Source organism: Thunnus maccoyii, chromosome 3 (assembly GCF_910596095.1).
Source record: "Thunnus maccoyii chromosome 3, fThuMac1.1, whole genome shotgun sequence".
NCBI lineage: Eukaryota > Metazoa > Chordata > Actinopteri > Scombriformes > Scombridae > Thunnus > Thunnus maccoyii.
In genome coordinates, this window is record NC_056535.1 from 27,795,941 (window position 1) to 27,812,891 (window position 16,951).

General features: G+C 39.0%; 1 protein-coding gene across 3 annotated transcripts in view; it reads right to left on the minus strand.

Annotated features, from left to right (window-relative positions):
• Positions 1-16,951, minus strand: part of igsf21a (immunoglobin superfamily, member 21a) — a 186,936-nt gene that overhangs the window by 75,571 nt on the left and 94,414 nt on the right. For all 3 annotated transcript variants that reach the window (XM_042406772.1, XM_042406771.1, XM_042406773.1), the window contains exon 3: positions 5,299-5,420. In XM_042406772.1, the coding sequence (XP_042262706.1) occupies positions 5,299-5,420 (122 nt within the window). The remainder of the gene's footprint in view (positions 1-5,298; positions 5,421-16,951) is intronic.

Genomic DNA, 16,951 nt, shown 5'->3' on the forward strand with positions numbered 1-16,951 from the left:
AGGTACCCCCATGAGATTATGCCGAGGTTTTACCTGTTTGAACAATGTTTTTATATTTCATCTTAAACTGCTGCCAAGCGCGCTTCTCCCCCGCGGGATTGCACCTAAATGAAATAAATTAATAGGCGACCAATCAAGCAGTTTTCCCCTGTAATATTATTGCGATTGCAAAGGACTGCATTTAAACTTACGCATTGACCCGAGCAGCAATGTTCTCCCACGCCGTCTCCCTCTCTTTTGCAGCTGCAGCGGTGTTGCACTTCTTTCTGAAAACATGTTCAAACTCGCCGTATGAGCGCATTAAGATTTCTAGTTCTAGTGGGGTGAAAAACGCAGCCCTCCTTTTCCCCGTTGCCATGGTGACTTGTTGAATCAGGGCTCCATTGATGCTGGCTTTTTATAGTTGTGGTGCACGCGCTTAACTCCAGGTGAAACTACTCCGAGTTGATTAAACTGACTCAAATTAGCTGTTCTGGAACCGGAAACTCAGAGTTTCCTATCTCAGAGTAGATCAACTCAGAGTTCAGGATTAGACTCAGAGTTTGTTGAGCCTGCTTTGTGAAACGGACTCCAGAAGCCCTACACTGCTATGTCTCTATGTTTTTATAGGGGCCTGCCCTCACACCCTGCATGCTATTATCGGCTGGGGACTACACACCCACTGCCCAAAGGTTGACGCCCAAAACATCCTGAACACAGCAAAATAAGTATACAGAATACAGGCAGAGGGCAGGGACTCTGCAGATGTAGACACCACCACACACCTCTAGTGAGTCATAAGTGATTTTTGAGAGGGATTATTTTTGTATGAGTCTATACATTGTTTTTTAGGAAAATACTTCTCATTCTGCCTTTAAGGAATGAGCATGAAACAAAATGATGAGGATAATGCTGTGATTCTCTGAGTGCCAAGGGAGGTGTGATTGGTTTTGTGCTGGCTGGTTACATTATGGTAAGTGCCGATGTAGCTCATCTCTCTGTTCTTATCCACAAAGCTGTAGTTCCGTTGTTTGCTATCCTAAGTACTGCATTCATGGATTCAAATCCACACAAATGCAGAGAGGAGAGCTCAGTGATAAAATGGTGGAAAGCTTGGAGGTATTACTGGAAGAAAAGTAAAAAACGGCTCACAATACTGACTTTTTGCTGATTACAGTAGCTCTAAAACCTAATTCAATATGGATTTAATAGGTTATGTATTTCTTTTTATTCATAGCCCATTTACGAAGGAAAGACTTCACTTACTACTCCCTAAACATATTTATTAAATGCATGTTACATGCTCAAATACTTTTCATTTACACCTTTAAAATTAAATTGGTGAGAAAATCCTTTCATATCTTCAAAAAGAGATTTGGCATCATTTTCTTTTCAGTAAAAACAATTTGCGACCATACTTTGCCATCCATTTGTTGAATAAAATTTAAATACAGTAGCGATGCTTCCACCCACAGATGTGAATTCTCTCTTTTTCAAGTAGAAAACCTCCGTGGACACCACATTCACCTTCAATGTAAGATTGAGAGGAAAGATATCAGGAGGAACATTCTTAATTTGTGACTGTAATCAAAATAAAATTGAAACAGACATTTCTAACTCAACTTCCCACAGGAAATATTTATCAATTACTGAAACACCTTACTGAGTTGTGCTACCAGCTTGTCTGTCAGATTTAGAGTGAGAGGGAAAAATAAAACACAACCAACTACAGCAACATGGCTCTTATTAAATATTAAGACAGAGGAAATTATGTTTGAGCATCTTGAACCACTCCTTCTCCCTCAGTAATATAGACGACTCACAAAATAGTTTGAAGGAGATAGAATTTTAAATTACGGTTACTGTGAAGACATACATCTGCAAATTGATGTTTGGGTCATGTCTCTCAGAGTCCATAACCTATGGAGTTGTCCTTGCTGATTTTTTTAACCAATCTCAAATGACAAATTTTAATTTCATGCAGGATTAACTGCTCAGATGTATTCAGAACTTCACCCAGCAGGTTTGCGTGTTTTCTACGTGTTTTCATTGTTGGAGAGAGTTGGGCAGAGAAGCGATGAAAGATAAGCGATACCTGATTATCTGGTTATCCAGAGTAGCTCACATTTAGTGAAAAACACTATTCTAAACAGCTTTTCATCAGACACATTCTCAGTTTGTATTATGTTGAAAATGAATGACATCCGTTCTCCAGAAGACTGCTAATGTAAGCAAGGATTTATATACCGTAACAACAATGTCTCATAATCATAGCATTGTGTGGGAGATAATGGACATCTTTTATATACACAATTAGCCATAGCACACACAATAGACTTGTTTGTATATGGTATCATGTTACCAGGGAAAACTCTACGGTAACAGCAGCCCCTGCAGTGACAACAGGGCACAGGCAGGTTTTGGATTCATCCTCATACCTACATCATCACAAATTGTAAGTTGTTGTTATTGCCTTCCAAAGCAATCCATGTTACTGTTACAAAAGTGATTTCTATGAAGGTTTTTTGATCTTCCACCTTTTCTTTAAAGGGGACATGTCATACTTTTTGTGATTTTCTGTTATTTTGGTCAATGTTCCAAAAACTTGAGGTGAACATTTCTTAAAAATGCTCCCTGCAAGACAAAAGCCAGGGTTTCAGCCTGCTCTGAACGCTCTGTTTGCAATTTTACCTCTACTTCCTCCTTATGATTATGTCAGATTGTTTGTGGATGCCCGAAAACGGCCTATCCGTTGGTAGACTTTGTTGCTAAGGTTGTTCCATGGGTTGTTCACGTTGTCCACTCACATAGTTTGGATCAGATTCCGGCTTGAACATGCACAGATGTATTTAAGAAGTTTATATTCAGAGTAAACAAGGAGAAAATCCTACTACTACTGTTTGTTTAAATAGCCTCCTGAAATGGTGCTGAGGGGCAGCTTCCAGAAGCTCAATCAGAACAGAGTGGGCTCACGGGAGGGACGGCTTAAAGAGACAGACAGAGGCCGAACTGAGGCGCTGCATAAAGAGTCAGTATATTTTTTTCATGCAAAGATATTCCAGTAGAGTCCCAGAATATAAATGTAGACATGGAAAAGTGCATGATACATCCCCTTTAATGTTGGGGAAACATTGTGGACATGGTTGACACTTATTATGCTCAACCATCCACCCTGACCTCCCATAAGAAGTTTTGTGGTGCTATAACAACACCATGCTCTTATTATTTCCATGGCCACAAGAGGTGACTTGTTAGGAAAACATAATCATAGGTCATTTCAAATTTAAACAAAAAGTCAATGCTGTGTGTTTGTCTGTGAGAGTGCGCACAAACACAACAATACATTTCAAAACTGTCTCTAACATTGTTTAAATCAAACCTATGTATGCCCTTGCTGCGATGCATTCCTCTTTTATAACAAATTAAAAGCTATTTTAAAGTTAAAGGATGCAAACTCCTTCTCCCATAATTAGAGTTTGAATACTGGAGGTCCTTCAAACCTCAAGTGTCATCAGCTACATGCAAAATCTGTCATTTGTCTTACAAGGACTAATCTATGCATTGGCACTTGAATATAGAAAAAGTTACAGCTGCTTCCATTCTTTGAAAGATTACGACTAATAGCTGTCAAAGCCAGGCAAGATTAGGCAATCTTAGATGAAGTCAATATCAATGTCACTTTTGAAACTGTCTAATAATTGGAAAGCTATCATGAGAGGAGAAAAATCACCTCTCTTAGTGTTACTCTATTATAGCACAATAATCACATACTGCTATGAGCAAAAGTATTCTACGAAAAGGAAAAAGGAAAAGCTGAAAATGCAAATGTTAAAATACAAAATGCTCTGAGTTTATAAAAGATACAGAATATTGAAGCATTCATTTCTGGTCGTACAAGTGGATTTGTCAGACTGCTAAGGCTTTGTACAGAAGATTTACCATTCTCAGGTGGAAATGGGAGATAATAGCAAGTAAAAATTCAGCCTTTTGCATTTCTTAGTAGTGTTGAGCTTCTATGTTACGGCATGAAAGTGGGACCGTGACCAGTCAGAGGGAATATTTTTCCTGACTGGAGGACTGGTGTGACTATAGAAAGAGTCAACATTTCTCTCTGGTTGACTGACACAGGCTAAGCATTCTGATACAGATATGGATACAGGTCAGTGCAGGTAGCATCCAGCTGTTTGGGATGCTGGTTCATTTGAAATCCTACCCCCTTCGGTGTGTTGTATTAGACTTTCTCTCACTCTCTGTTTATGTGTGTGCGCGGGTGTCCAGGCGTGGGGGGTCAAGTTTCTGTTTGTGTGTGCATTCATGTTTCCATGTCTGTGTGCATGTAAGTGTGTACACCATTTCATTGTGATGATGCCTACTCTCCCAAAGGGATAGTAGGATTGTCCAGATAAATCATCCTCAGCTGGGCAGCCACACCACACATGAGAAAAGAGATGGAAACAGCGAAAAAGGAGAAAAAAAATACAAAAAGGAAGGAATGTACATGAGGTGAATCAAAGAAAAGCAGCAGGACAAAGATGAGATGAAAGGGAATGATGAAAGTAGGATCATTACAAAAGGATGCAAAGTGTGAAGCATTCCAATTTTAAATGAAGTCATAGTTGCAATATATGGCTTGCACATTCTTTGTGTTGCTGAACATTCAGACAAGGATATCTGCAGTAGGAGGAGAGTCAGAGCAGAGGGAGCAAGAAATGAGGAGATGGGCAGACAGCTGCCAGCCGTATTGTTGAGGCCTGGGGTAAAAGAAGACAGTCCCCAGGACGCCTTAAACGTGTAATCAAGCCAACCAGAGCCAGATGACTCCTCCTCCTCCTGCTCTCTCCTTCTCTATCTCTTGCTTTCTCTCAGTAAAACCTGTTAATGTATACACAGTGTGGCTGTGTGAAGTCACCTGGGGTAAAAGTACCAATACAGCTGGAATAAAGACTGGCCTAGCCAGATGTTAGCTAAATCTTTCGCACTAAACTCTTTATCCTGAATAGAGATGATGATTAGAGTTCGCCACCACCTCCTGTCCTCATGTAATAATGCACTAACCCCTTCGTCCGGTCACTCCAGTTTAGCCTTGTCTGACCAACAGCAGATGGCTGGGAATGAAGTTGTGTATCACTGAGCAGGAGTTCTTCTTGATTTAGTATCATAACATTAAGAGGTTGTTGGATTTTACAGTGAGCTTAAAATCTTGCAATTCACCATTGCTGCAACACAAATGGAGCAAAAGCAGTGGAGGTAATGCAGGTAAGAGCAGAGTTAAGCAAGTAGTCTTGTTTTAAATTAAAGGTAATTGATTTTGAGGCTCACCGGACGGTAGATTGGTAGACAAGGTCTTCACGTCTGCGGTAGTCCTCCATGTGAGAGTAATTGGTATTAAACATAGCATCGTAAGTGAAGATTTTCTGCTTGATGGTACCTCCATCTGTGACCTGTGAAGCAAAAAGAGAGAGCATTAATAAGATGATTCCTCTAATGATGGATGGGACAGGGCATACCTTTTTGCCCCCATGGAGAACCTGTTGTTTCATGGCCTGGAGTGTAGATAGTACTCCTCCCTGCAATTACTTCATTGATTTATTTGCAGCCATGATAAGCACATTCCTTATAATGCCCGAAAGCAAGGGATTGAAAACCTGCTGACATGATAACATCAGCGAGACAGTCTGTTAGGCAGCTGCTGGTATGTGTTCGTGCACATGGTTAAGTCTTAATGAAGACTGACACAGTACAGTGTTCTGTATGTGTCAAGCAGTCTGCTTTCTGCAGAGGTAATGGCTTGTGACGAGATACTGCAGAGGTAGGTGGATAGGATATTCAAAACACTGGTCTCATCTTTTTTTTTTCTGGGCATGGTAGATGATGGAGTAGTTCTTTCCTGTCTAATATTCACAGGAGTGCTAAAGTCACTTAGCATTTGAATGACTGTGATTTCTTCTCTCCCGAGAAGCCACAGGCAGCCATAAAGGAAAAAGGGTGACAGGATTTTAATGGAGCCACTAATGCTGCTTTGAAGAAGGAAATTGTTGGTGGGCCAGGAATCCTTCTTCAGTTTGCCAGTGAAGATGCTATCGTTCTGATCCAATCCAATCCCTTCAGTGAGGTAAACAACGTCAAAGCATTTCATGATTAGTCCGTATAATGTATAATGTACACATCGCCTCATGAAGAGACAAAGCTAAATTGTATTTATAAGAGCAAACAATTGTTCCCTGTGAATGTGGGGTAACTCATATAACCTCTTGCCTCCAGAGAAAGCACACTGCCTCAGGCTTACTTTGCTAAGTGGTACTGCACAGGGAGTTGACAATGCTGAAACAACCAAAAGCAGGAGTGCAGAAATAAATTACCTTTGTCACCTGTAACCAGTACGAGGAAGGCTTTTGGATATTTTTACAGATCTAAAATATTAAAGGTCAAGATGATTACTTGCAAGGCTTTTTCAAAGCATTCACCTGCTTCAGCAAGTGATTGTAGAGTTTTGTGACACTATTTGGTCGAAAAAAGTTTTGGCACCCTTGTCAAGGACCTGAGAATATAGCCATCAGCTCATTTATTAATATCAGTTCAGGGGTGTAGACACTGAGCAATAATGTGGCTATGTTTTGTGCTGTAGAAGACAGAGCGACAACAGAAAAAGGTCAGTCTCTAAAAGCAAAGCCATGTTTGAAAATTGTGCTTTCCAACCACCCAGACTTGTGCCATCACTGTAGTTACAGTAATGGACCTTTTAGAAACATCACCATAGGGAGTCAAGAGACATTTCTGTCTGACATGGCTGTACAGCACCTTATGTGAAAACGCTTCTACAGAGCTTAAAAAAAAAAATACCTCCCTTAACCTTTGTGATGTATGATACCTATATGTGAGGCTGAGAGGCAGCATATTTTTACTGGATTAATAATGAAATGTCACTGAGACATAACGTGATTACATTACAGATTAATACAGTATGAGGCAAGCATTTATAAAGACAAATTATGCAGCAAAACTGTCAATGAAAACTGAAATAGTCGGTTTTCAGCTGTTTGCCTTTATCTCTCTCAATATCACACATTATTAGTGTTGGTGTGTTAACTTGTGAAACTAAATGAAATATATTTTCATACCAAAAAAAGGATTTTCCTGTTTGCAGTTTTCATCGGCTTATGTTCCTGTCAGTTCCAGAATAATTTACTACCATTAAGTGTAAACAACTAAAAGGCTAATTTATGGTAGGTGGCTCCACACTTTATAAGTGTTGCTCAACAGAAATTAAATAGTCGCGCAACATTTTCAATTTATGCTATGGCGAAAAGTTTCGATTGTCTCCACGGTAACCAGATGCTATCCTCCAGCCGGCTTGTTTAGTTACATTTTACTGTATCATCCTGACCGGTAAACTAATTAAACTAATTAAAAAAGGACAAATTATCTCAAGTTACGGACCAAAAATATTAATAAGGAAGTTCAGTGAAAACTACAATATCCATGGTGACGTTAGTAACACTACCCAATCACATTACACAACAAAATATGACAGTGTGCACAACTTAATTCTCCAAGTGCATGCAACATGAAAGGAAAGTGTCTTGCAACACTTTTTTCTGTTGAAATTACGTAATTTCGACACTTATCGAAAGTGTTGAGTGACCTGCCATAAATTAGCCTTAAGTCAGACAACAAGCCTCCAACCTAAAATTGAAGCTTGCATGTTTACAGAGCCCAGGAGGTGTCATGGAGAGAAAAAAAGTGTTTTACAAATTACTTAATTCATGCTTGTGATTGAATGATTTGTGTGCACTTATCAACAGCAGCCTCCCACATGACCTAAACTAGCTATTGAGGTGTTCAACCTTTAGGCGACAGTGGCTGACACATTTCATCAATTCTGGGTTGAGAACATTTTAGCTTGTTAGCAGTTAACATTTAGTCTGCTCACCCTGTTAACACGTCTCATCAGCATTCTCGCAAAACATTTTCAGTACAAATACATTTTGTCTAATAGTCACATGCAAAAATAATTAGCCTGCTGTCAGTAAGGTAACTAAAATATCTCTTTTTATAACTATGCAGTTACATATTTAGGCCTTATAGCCCATTGGCAATTCTCCAGTGGACCTTCATACAAGCACCGTTGTTGGTTCCTTTGAGAATAGTTCTACTGCAACACTGTTCTGTTGGAGCTACATCTCTGAGTTGGCACTAACATGATACCCTCAAGGTATTTGTTCAAAGTCCTTATGTGGGTGTTGGTCAGGTCTTAAATGACAAAGACCTTCCATAGGACCAACCTGCTGTATTTGTTTGTGAGCTAAGCTTGACTAAATCCAATCCATTGCAACTATTACAGATTTTCTACCAACACCTTAAATGCTCCGTGTCTTTGGAAAAGACAACCACTGACAAAGTAATCAGGTTGGCAATTTCCAATTTCCATGAAAGTGAAACATTTTCCAGTGGCAGATACAGAACTGTGTAGTTAGTGCGAGCAGCAATAACCTTACCTAGTAGTGCTGAAAAAGACATTACACCAACAGAAACTAAAACATCATTACCACAATCCAGGGAAAAAAGACATCAGAGTGTCTAATTGCCAAGTGATCTCCTGGAAGTACAGTGGAAAAACACCACAATGAGTGTTTAGCATCAAGAAGAATTGAAAAACTACAAAAGCTTTTGAATTATCACTTCAAAAGAGATCTTATATTTGTAGTTTCTTTTAGGATTTTGTTAGTTTAATCACTAGTTCAGATCAGATGCATATCTATGCCTGTGATATGCACATTATCAGTATTTCATAGTCATTTTATTTCCATATAACCAAGTGAAAGTGAAAGACAACTCACATTGCTATTATGACATAAGGGGGAAAACGTGCCTGCTTATTTACACAGATGAGCAATAGCAATAGTTTACAAATCCCCCGCAAGAAGGCTCACTTCCGATCTACCCAAACACATTGCAGTTGACTTTGGAGTTACACGGCTTCATAAACCAGTGTAAAAATGCTCTGTTGGCCCTGAAGTACTGAGCTGAGTTAGAGAATTTTTCTAGCCGTCTCTTCTTTCACAGTCCATCTAATCCAACAAGCATTACAATTGCTTCAGTCCTCCCCATGAAAAACCTGCAGGTGGATAATGCAGGTGTCAGATTTTTGGTTGTCTAGAAGCCATAAGGACCAGAGAAGAGATTTCTGCCTAAGACAGGTCATGTCTGTGTCGCCCTCTCTTTATCTATCCCTCCTTAATGATTTCACCTCTTAATTAAGACCGACCCGTAAACCCCTGAGTAATAAATCTGAAAGAATCTGCACATCAGTGGATGTCTCTCTATGCCCACAAGGGGATCTGTTTGTGGTATAAATGACTGACTAAGGAAGGAAAAGAACAGTGAGAAGGGAACGAGTGGGAGGGGAGAAAGAGAGCCAAACTGTGCCAAAATGGCTGTACAAGAGGGAGGGCAAGAGGGAGATGAATACTCTTTGATTGCAGAAAAGCACCATTGGGGAAGCAAAGCTTTGCTACAACTGTTTTGTTGAATCCAAGCCATGTAATGCATATGAGGCACGGAGGCACTAAACCTCTTCAACATTTGGCTATCTGGAGATATGAAAATATAGGCATGAGTGGTAAAGATTCAGCCACCCCTCCCTTGTCAGCATTGTAGCAGATAGCAGATAGATTTTGGCTGAGGGAATAGCCAGCAGGCAAAAGAGGAGTCCACGACAGGTAGCTGACAATGAGCTGAGTTTGAAGATGCTCAAAACAGGGTCCTGTGCCTCTCCTGAGATGTGATAATGCCAAAATCTTTCCAGGCGAAAGGTGGCCTGTATCCTTCCTGGCCAGTCAGCTGAGCTGACTCTCTAATGATGCCTCCTATTATTGGGGTCAGATTAGGATTGGGTCTCAGGGGTTAACTAAAGCCCTCCTCCCTCTGTCTGTCTGGGGTGGGCCTATTTATAGGCTGCAGCTGCATCAGCAGCCACTGGAGGAAATTCAGCTAACACACTGCAGGCCAACTGTGAGAGATTCAACCTGTATCCCGCTTCATAATTTCAGGCAGCAGTCAGAAAATCACTACAACTAGTCGTTCATAGTATTTTTCAAGCTGGTTAGGAAGAGAGATGAAATACAAAATGCATAGAATTACTGAGGATATTCGAATCTCCAAGCAAAAAGATGTGGAAGACCTCATGGAGTTTAATGTTATGCCAAGGTTTGAGTAATAACAGTATGTCCTTCACATGCTGGCTTACAAGTAGATGATAATGGCTAAAAAATGTTCATTCATATTCTACTGGCATTTCTTTGTGATCTGAATCTACAAGTCTAAAACTTTCATTAGATGGACAGCAGCGTACCTTGCTCTCAAATAACGTCTTAATGAAAATTATTCCCATTCAGTCCCTTTAAAGACTTAGACAAGCAGCGACAAGAGAGATGATCAGACCATTGCCATGAACCAGTTTGGCACTTTCCTTCATATCCGCACTAATTTTTCTAATATTATTATTTCACAAAGTGTCTTTTTGAAAGTGTTTTTTTGAGGGCAGAAGCATTGGGAGACATTGTCTTACTTGTAAAACTGGTATCATTGCTGTACACAAGAACAAAATGAATATAATGTTGGCATTTAACAACCAGACCTTACATCTCAGAGTAGGGCAGAAAGTGAAATCAATTTACATTTACTTGTAATGTTTATTTTTATTATTATGAAATAGTGTCATAACAATGATTTTGCTATATTTTTGTTTATCATCAGTAATGATTTTTTTCTTCTATTTCTTTTCCTATATCTGTTTGCTACTGTGTTGAGAAAAGTCAAAATATAATATCTTGTCATGACCTTCTTCAAAATTATATATAATGCGTCTTGAAGCCTATCCTTCATATGTAACATGTGTGCATGAGCTTGATTAATGTACATAGCTGATAAAAATATATACTTGGAATAAAAATAGAAAGAAGATCAACATTACTTCGTAAAAGCACAGAGCCTTTCCATTCCATTAAATTCAGAGGAATAAAAACTACATATCTCTCAGCTTTTGAGGTGCTGTAACAAACAGGCAGGCAAAAGACTAGGAGGTACACACCGGGAGGTACACAATATGCGAGGTAAGGGAGTGCTAGGGTACAAGAATAATGCAAAGATGAAATTCACTGTCATTGCTTTTATGGAGCACAAAGCATGATATAGTAGGGACAATACAGAAGAAAGCGTTGTTAAAGTAGTGTACCTAAAAAGTGTAATAAACAGAACAAAATATGATGCAGCAGGATAAAAGTGCATCATGTATTAACTTTATTAGTCTGCGGCACTTAGAGCTGCCAAGTGTAACTACGGGCAACACTGAGGTGTTGGTGTGGTATGCTTGCTGACTGAGGTGGTCCATAAGTGATGGCTACATCTGTGGATGTGCTGTGTAATGTTGATCTTCATTCAGTAAGCAAATCCAGTGTGCGGCATTGGTGGCCCTGCCTCTTAACCTGTGCTTTTACAGCTCTGCATGCTGTGCTCCCCTACTGGCTGCTGAGTGACAGAGGACTTGGTTAAAGGGATTTCATGCTTCAAATGACAGGCTCCTCTCCTCCCTCTGTCTGTCACTACTCTCAGTGGGGAACCGCAGCTAATTCAGGCTGGTAGCTAACTGATGATGCAAATATGAACAGTACCTTTGATGCTGAGATTGGCTCATCATGCACTTCCATGCTAATTTAAATGGATGCTGAATTTGCAGGAAAAGTGAGTTTACATCACCTTTATAGGGAAATACGCTAAAAACTTTTGACAGAGAATTCAACAAGCTTTAGCATATCCTTTCAATGTGATTTTGGGATATTTGTTAGAAATGTAGACTTGTCATGATGGTTCATGGCAGTGTTACGATCATCTCTTATGTTACGTCTTGTAAAATGTTCGTAAAATCTACGATCCTAAATTGTTCCCTGAAATATATTTTTATACTGAATTTGGAAGCCAGCGTAATGTTCTTTTGTCATTTAAAGGTCTTATCTTTATGCACACACAAGGTAAAGATGGACACCATTATGACTGCAGATATTTTTTCTGGGCCATTATTGGTGTCACATGCTCTCACTCTGCTGTCAGGCATTTTCATTCCAATATTACAGAGTGCAAACAGGTTGTGATTGGCTGCTGCTGGAACTGCCAGATTACATCCAAGGATTAGAGCTGGGCTTCATGAAAACTGTGCCACCAACAGGAACAGACCAGCTGCATTTAGCTACACCCTGAAGGTAGCAGGGTGAGGGTCAGGCATAGCCAGGGTATAAATTCAGGCAGTTAAGCGTTATGCAAGAGTGTTATCTAAAGCCATCTGAGACAAGGCCATCCAGAGATGGTTATTATGGCTGTCATTCTGAGGGAGACAGGCTGTCTGTGGACTGACAGTGAAGAGGTGATGAGATCAAAGCGGGTCAGACTTGTTGGAGACTGCTGATCTACAGTATATTGGTTATTATATAGTTATTATATATAGTAGGGCAGCATTTTCGGTTCTACATTCAAGCACACTCTAGTGGTAAAAGTGAAAAAATAAAATGAAAACAGCTCATCCTTTCTGAACGAATTTTAAGTGGTGCTAGAGTTTAGAAAAATTCATTTTCCAAGAGTGGCTCAGAAAACCGGGGCAAGGAATCACTCATCTACCTCCACAATTACCACTGAGATGCCCTTGAGCAAAGCACTTCTTGTCAAATTGCGCCGTAAAGCTGATTAGCTAACAATAGAAAATTGTACGTATTCTCAGGAGCATTCTGTAAATGTTACCCATTCCAGGAGCACAATGGATGCTAATAATGGCACAGCTGAAAAAATACTATCCATGCACCAAAATGCCTACTGCTGTTAAATTAAGAAGCTATTTTTTTCACCACAACACTATGATAATAACCATGGTTATGTATAGAGGAATGGTATTTACTATTTCTCTCTATTAGTATGGGAATTTATCAAAAGAGAACACAATCAGAATAAAGGAAAAGCATCATCTCTGAAACTGAATAAAGCATCAAATTATTACAAGCTCTAAAAGGAGAATTACAATAAAGGATTACATAACTTCAGCAATTAGTGGCATATTATGTAATACAGTGACTTCAACTAAATATCAAAGGGTTCTATCAAGGACGTGCAGGTAATGAGATGCAGTGCTGGGGGAAGAACATCATTGTGGGCACTTGTCCTTAATCTGTTTGATCAATGTGCATTAAGTGACTCCACGCTCACACCTTCCTTTGACAATGTCTTTATCAGACAGCTGGCAGGCTGTAAGAGGCTGGGCACCTGCTGTAGGACACAGAAGGCAAAGCTGACCAAAACGTCAAGTTGTATGGATGGGAAAATAAAATAAAATACAATAAAACATTAACACTGTTTACATTACTTCATTTTGTGAGCCACTGGAAATGTTTTCATCTTGTTGATGACTTCTGAATGAATTATGCTGTTTATCTGTTTTGACACAAACGCCTTACAGATATAGGCGATGTGATGTATAATTTTTTAAAGGGATAAGACACCATATACTCACATTCTGGCCATAATCATAGGTTTATTGCACAGTATGTTTTCCTGGATTTTGCACGGATTGTTTTGTATTGCCAACTAGCAGTTGACATTTCTGTATCTGAACAATTGTCTTTAGCTGATGAAACATCTCACTTCTTACGCCATCCTCTGCTTTTTCTGCCAAACCCCTATGGTGTCCATCTCCCACAAAGTAACAGTCATCTTATTCACTTTCAGTTGACTAAATGCACAGAGATTTGTTTTTGTTGGTGTCAATGGTACAGAAACATAACCACTGACAACATGCACCTAAATACATACAGTAATGTATACAGTTTCTAATTTAATTACACCTGTCTCTTGTTTTGTGTCAACTAAGCTTCTGTTCTGTTCAATTGCACATGTATTCTGCTCCATTCATTATATTCCCGACTCTCTCCTCCACTCTCTTTGCTCTGGTTTTCATTGGCTGAATTATTGTTTTGCCCAATTGACCTCCAGGCTCCTGCAGCCTTGATTCACCCTGAGCCACTTTGTCCCTATTACTGGACGTGCGTGTTGCTTGATATGCAAATTACAAAATTAAAACAAATGAGGATGACTGCATTCAGCACTGATAATGTATTGTGTCAAAGTCCAAATAACTTATTAGCATGAAATGCAAGCTGCGTGGCAGTATGTAATTAAGTGGCTGCATATGTGAGTTATGGGTGTTTAAATGTGGGGGTGATAGTAGTTTAAAGTTTGGAGAAGTGGAATGAGTAATGCTGTCCACTGCCTCAACAACTTACATTGCAGCAACACATAATTGCTGAGTGGAACTTGTCAGTGGTTATCAGCAACTCTAGCAGTACAGTGTGCAATTTGTACATGGGGATTGTATATGTGTGTAACTTTCTCCTCCAGGCAATTGCTGTTCATGTGAGTGTGTTGCACATAGATAGACATAGACACATGTACATGGACGCCGCAATGGCCTTTGGATCATATGTCAATGCTGCTGCCATATTGGACCGGGCAACACAGGCCTGTAAATAAATACAAATAAATTGGGGAGCTGTGGATAAAAAGCACCATATCATTTACATTTCTCAACCAATTTCAATGTGTCGTTTTTATATTCAAGGATTTATGAACTATGTGAAGTAGAAAAAAGCATTTTTTTTTTTCAAAACTCTTTTTTTTACTCCGTGTAGATCATAAACCTTGAATTTAAAAACAACTCATTGAAATCTGTTGAGAAATGTAAACGTTATGGTGCTTTTTGATCGAGAAAAAACTGCAGCCCATTTACTTTTATTTGTTTGGAGGCCAGTCTTGGCAGCAGTCGATGCAGCGTCTATGTATATATGTGGATGGTGTTAATAAGCCTGGTTACAAGAATGCTACTGTGCTGCTTTTGATGTGAGTGATCAATCACAAAATAAAAACTGCGTCACAACAATTATGACTGTTTACCAGCTAATTGAAGAACAATCTAGAGAAATAATTTTCCTTTATTATATAACTAATGATGTAGTTTTGTCTGCCAAACCTAGGTCCGACAACATTTTTTTGCCATTTTATTTTTTATATCACAGATGGGTTTTGGCTCACAAGGGCACACAAGTTGGAAAACAGATGGTCTTAAAAGACATCAGGGCCACTGTGGACATAACGAGACTGCATATGTTTGCAGCTTCACAGTTCTTTTCCTCCCCCCTTTTTTTTATTCCTTATCCTCCAGATTACTGGAACCACCATCTGCATCTGTTGGTTGATGGATATATGGGGAGTGTTATTCAACGCATAAATCATAAAGGAGGTCGTGAGTATACAACAGAATGCCGAATTTGGCAGAATGCTAAAATAGACAAAAGGTTTTTGTTTTCTTCATAAATTTTATAACTGAGTTTATTGTGATAAAACATTTTCTGTCTTCATACTGAGAGAAAATGTATCACTGGAACTGTCCTCTGACAGAAATTGGTTGAAAGCAGAAATTCACACAGGGATTACTGTGCAGGAAAAATTTAAAAGGTTAAAGCAACATCCCACAGAATGATTGATTTCACCTACAAAAACAACAGATTCAATGCACTTAATGTCAGCACTGCTTCCTGTATGGAAAAATAACATATAAAGATAAAATAAAAGAATTTTGTTGCATGTTTTATTCCAATTTATTCATCAGAGTGATGGAGTTTTAAGACAGGTTATGAAGGACTAATGTACATATTTGAACCAAATGTTCCCATGTTTCATGCAAATCCAAAGAATATGTATTCTGGTCGGGTTGAAACATTTATCTGTCTGTACAGCATGCAGCATAGGGCTCATTTCATGCTTAAATACAAATTTCTAATCCTTAATGTGGCATGGGCCCTTTTTCCATTTTTAATAAGACATGCTTGAGTTAAATTGAGGAAGCAGACAGTGGCTCATATTATTTACTACTAATGCTTGTTTCCAGGGTGACTTTGTCTCCTCATTCAACTGAGCTAAGTACTGAGGAACAAAAATTCTAATTTAATATTAAATGCTTCTATTTTCCTGATTTACTCTACACGACTAATCTCATGTTCCACTGCTTTATCTTTTTGTCTTGATGTGTCTACAGTGCAGACAGGATTTGACGGTAGCGCGATACCTTTATTGTACTCAGACTCTAAATTTATTTCCTAACTTAAATATATCACTTAGGGGCCATTATGACACAACATTAATTAGGCACCAAAACACTGCTAATATCTGTGCAGTAGTGTGCATAAAACTTCTTTCCAAATGTCTGCTGTGGTGCCCCCAGTGATTCATGTTGATTTATGATATTTCAAACAACAAATCTTTAATTAAAGTAAAAACATTATTATTATATTCTTTTGCTAGTTGGTCTGTGATACATTTCATACCACAAACCTCCACCCGCACCCTAAGATCTGCCAGCAGCTTGCTCCTCCAGGCCCCCAGTACTAAGCTCCACACCATGGGGGATCGAGCCTTCTGCTCTGATGCACCACGCTTTTGGAACATTCTTCCTATCCATCTGAGGGCAGCACAGACACTAGTCTCTTTTTTTAAAAAAAGGCCTAAAAACCGTTCTATTCAGGAAGGCTTTTTCATCTTAACTCTTATTATTATTTTCTTTACATTGCGTGTTCAGTGTTATTAATACTGTAGCACTTTGAGTTTCACGATGAATGAAAAGTGCAGTACAAATTAAATGTAAAATTATTATTATTTATTAGCAGGGACATCATGCACTCACAGCAGAAGCCAATTATTTGAATTATTTGTTGAAGTGTTATAAATGAACCTGTAGTATGTCAACAGTAACAACCCACCCCCTCCCACCCCACACACACACACACACATACATACAATAACATAGACACATTATACCTTTGAGCCTGAGATAAATCTCCCTCAAGCAATTTAAATAAGGAGTTATTTCTCAATATTATTTAGC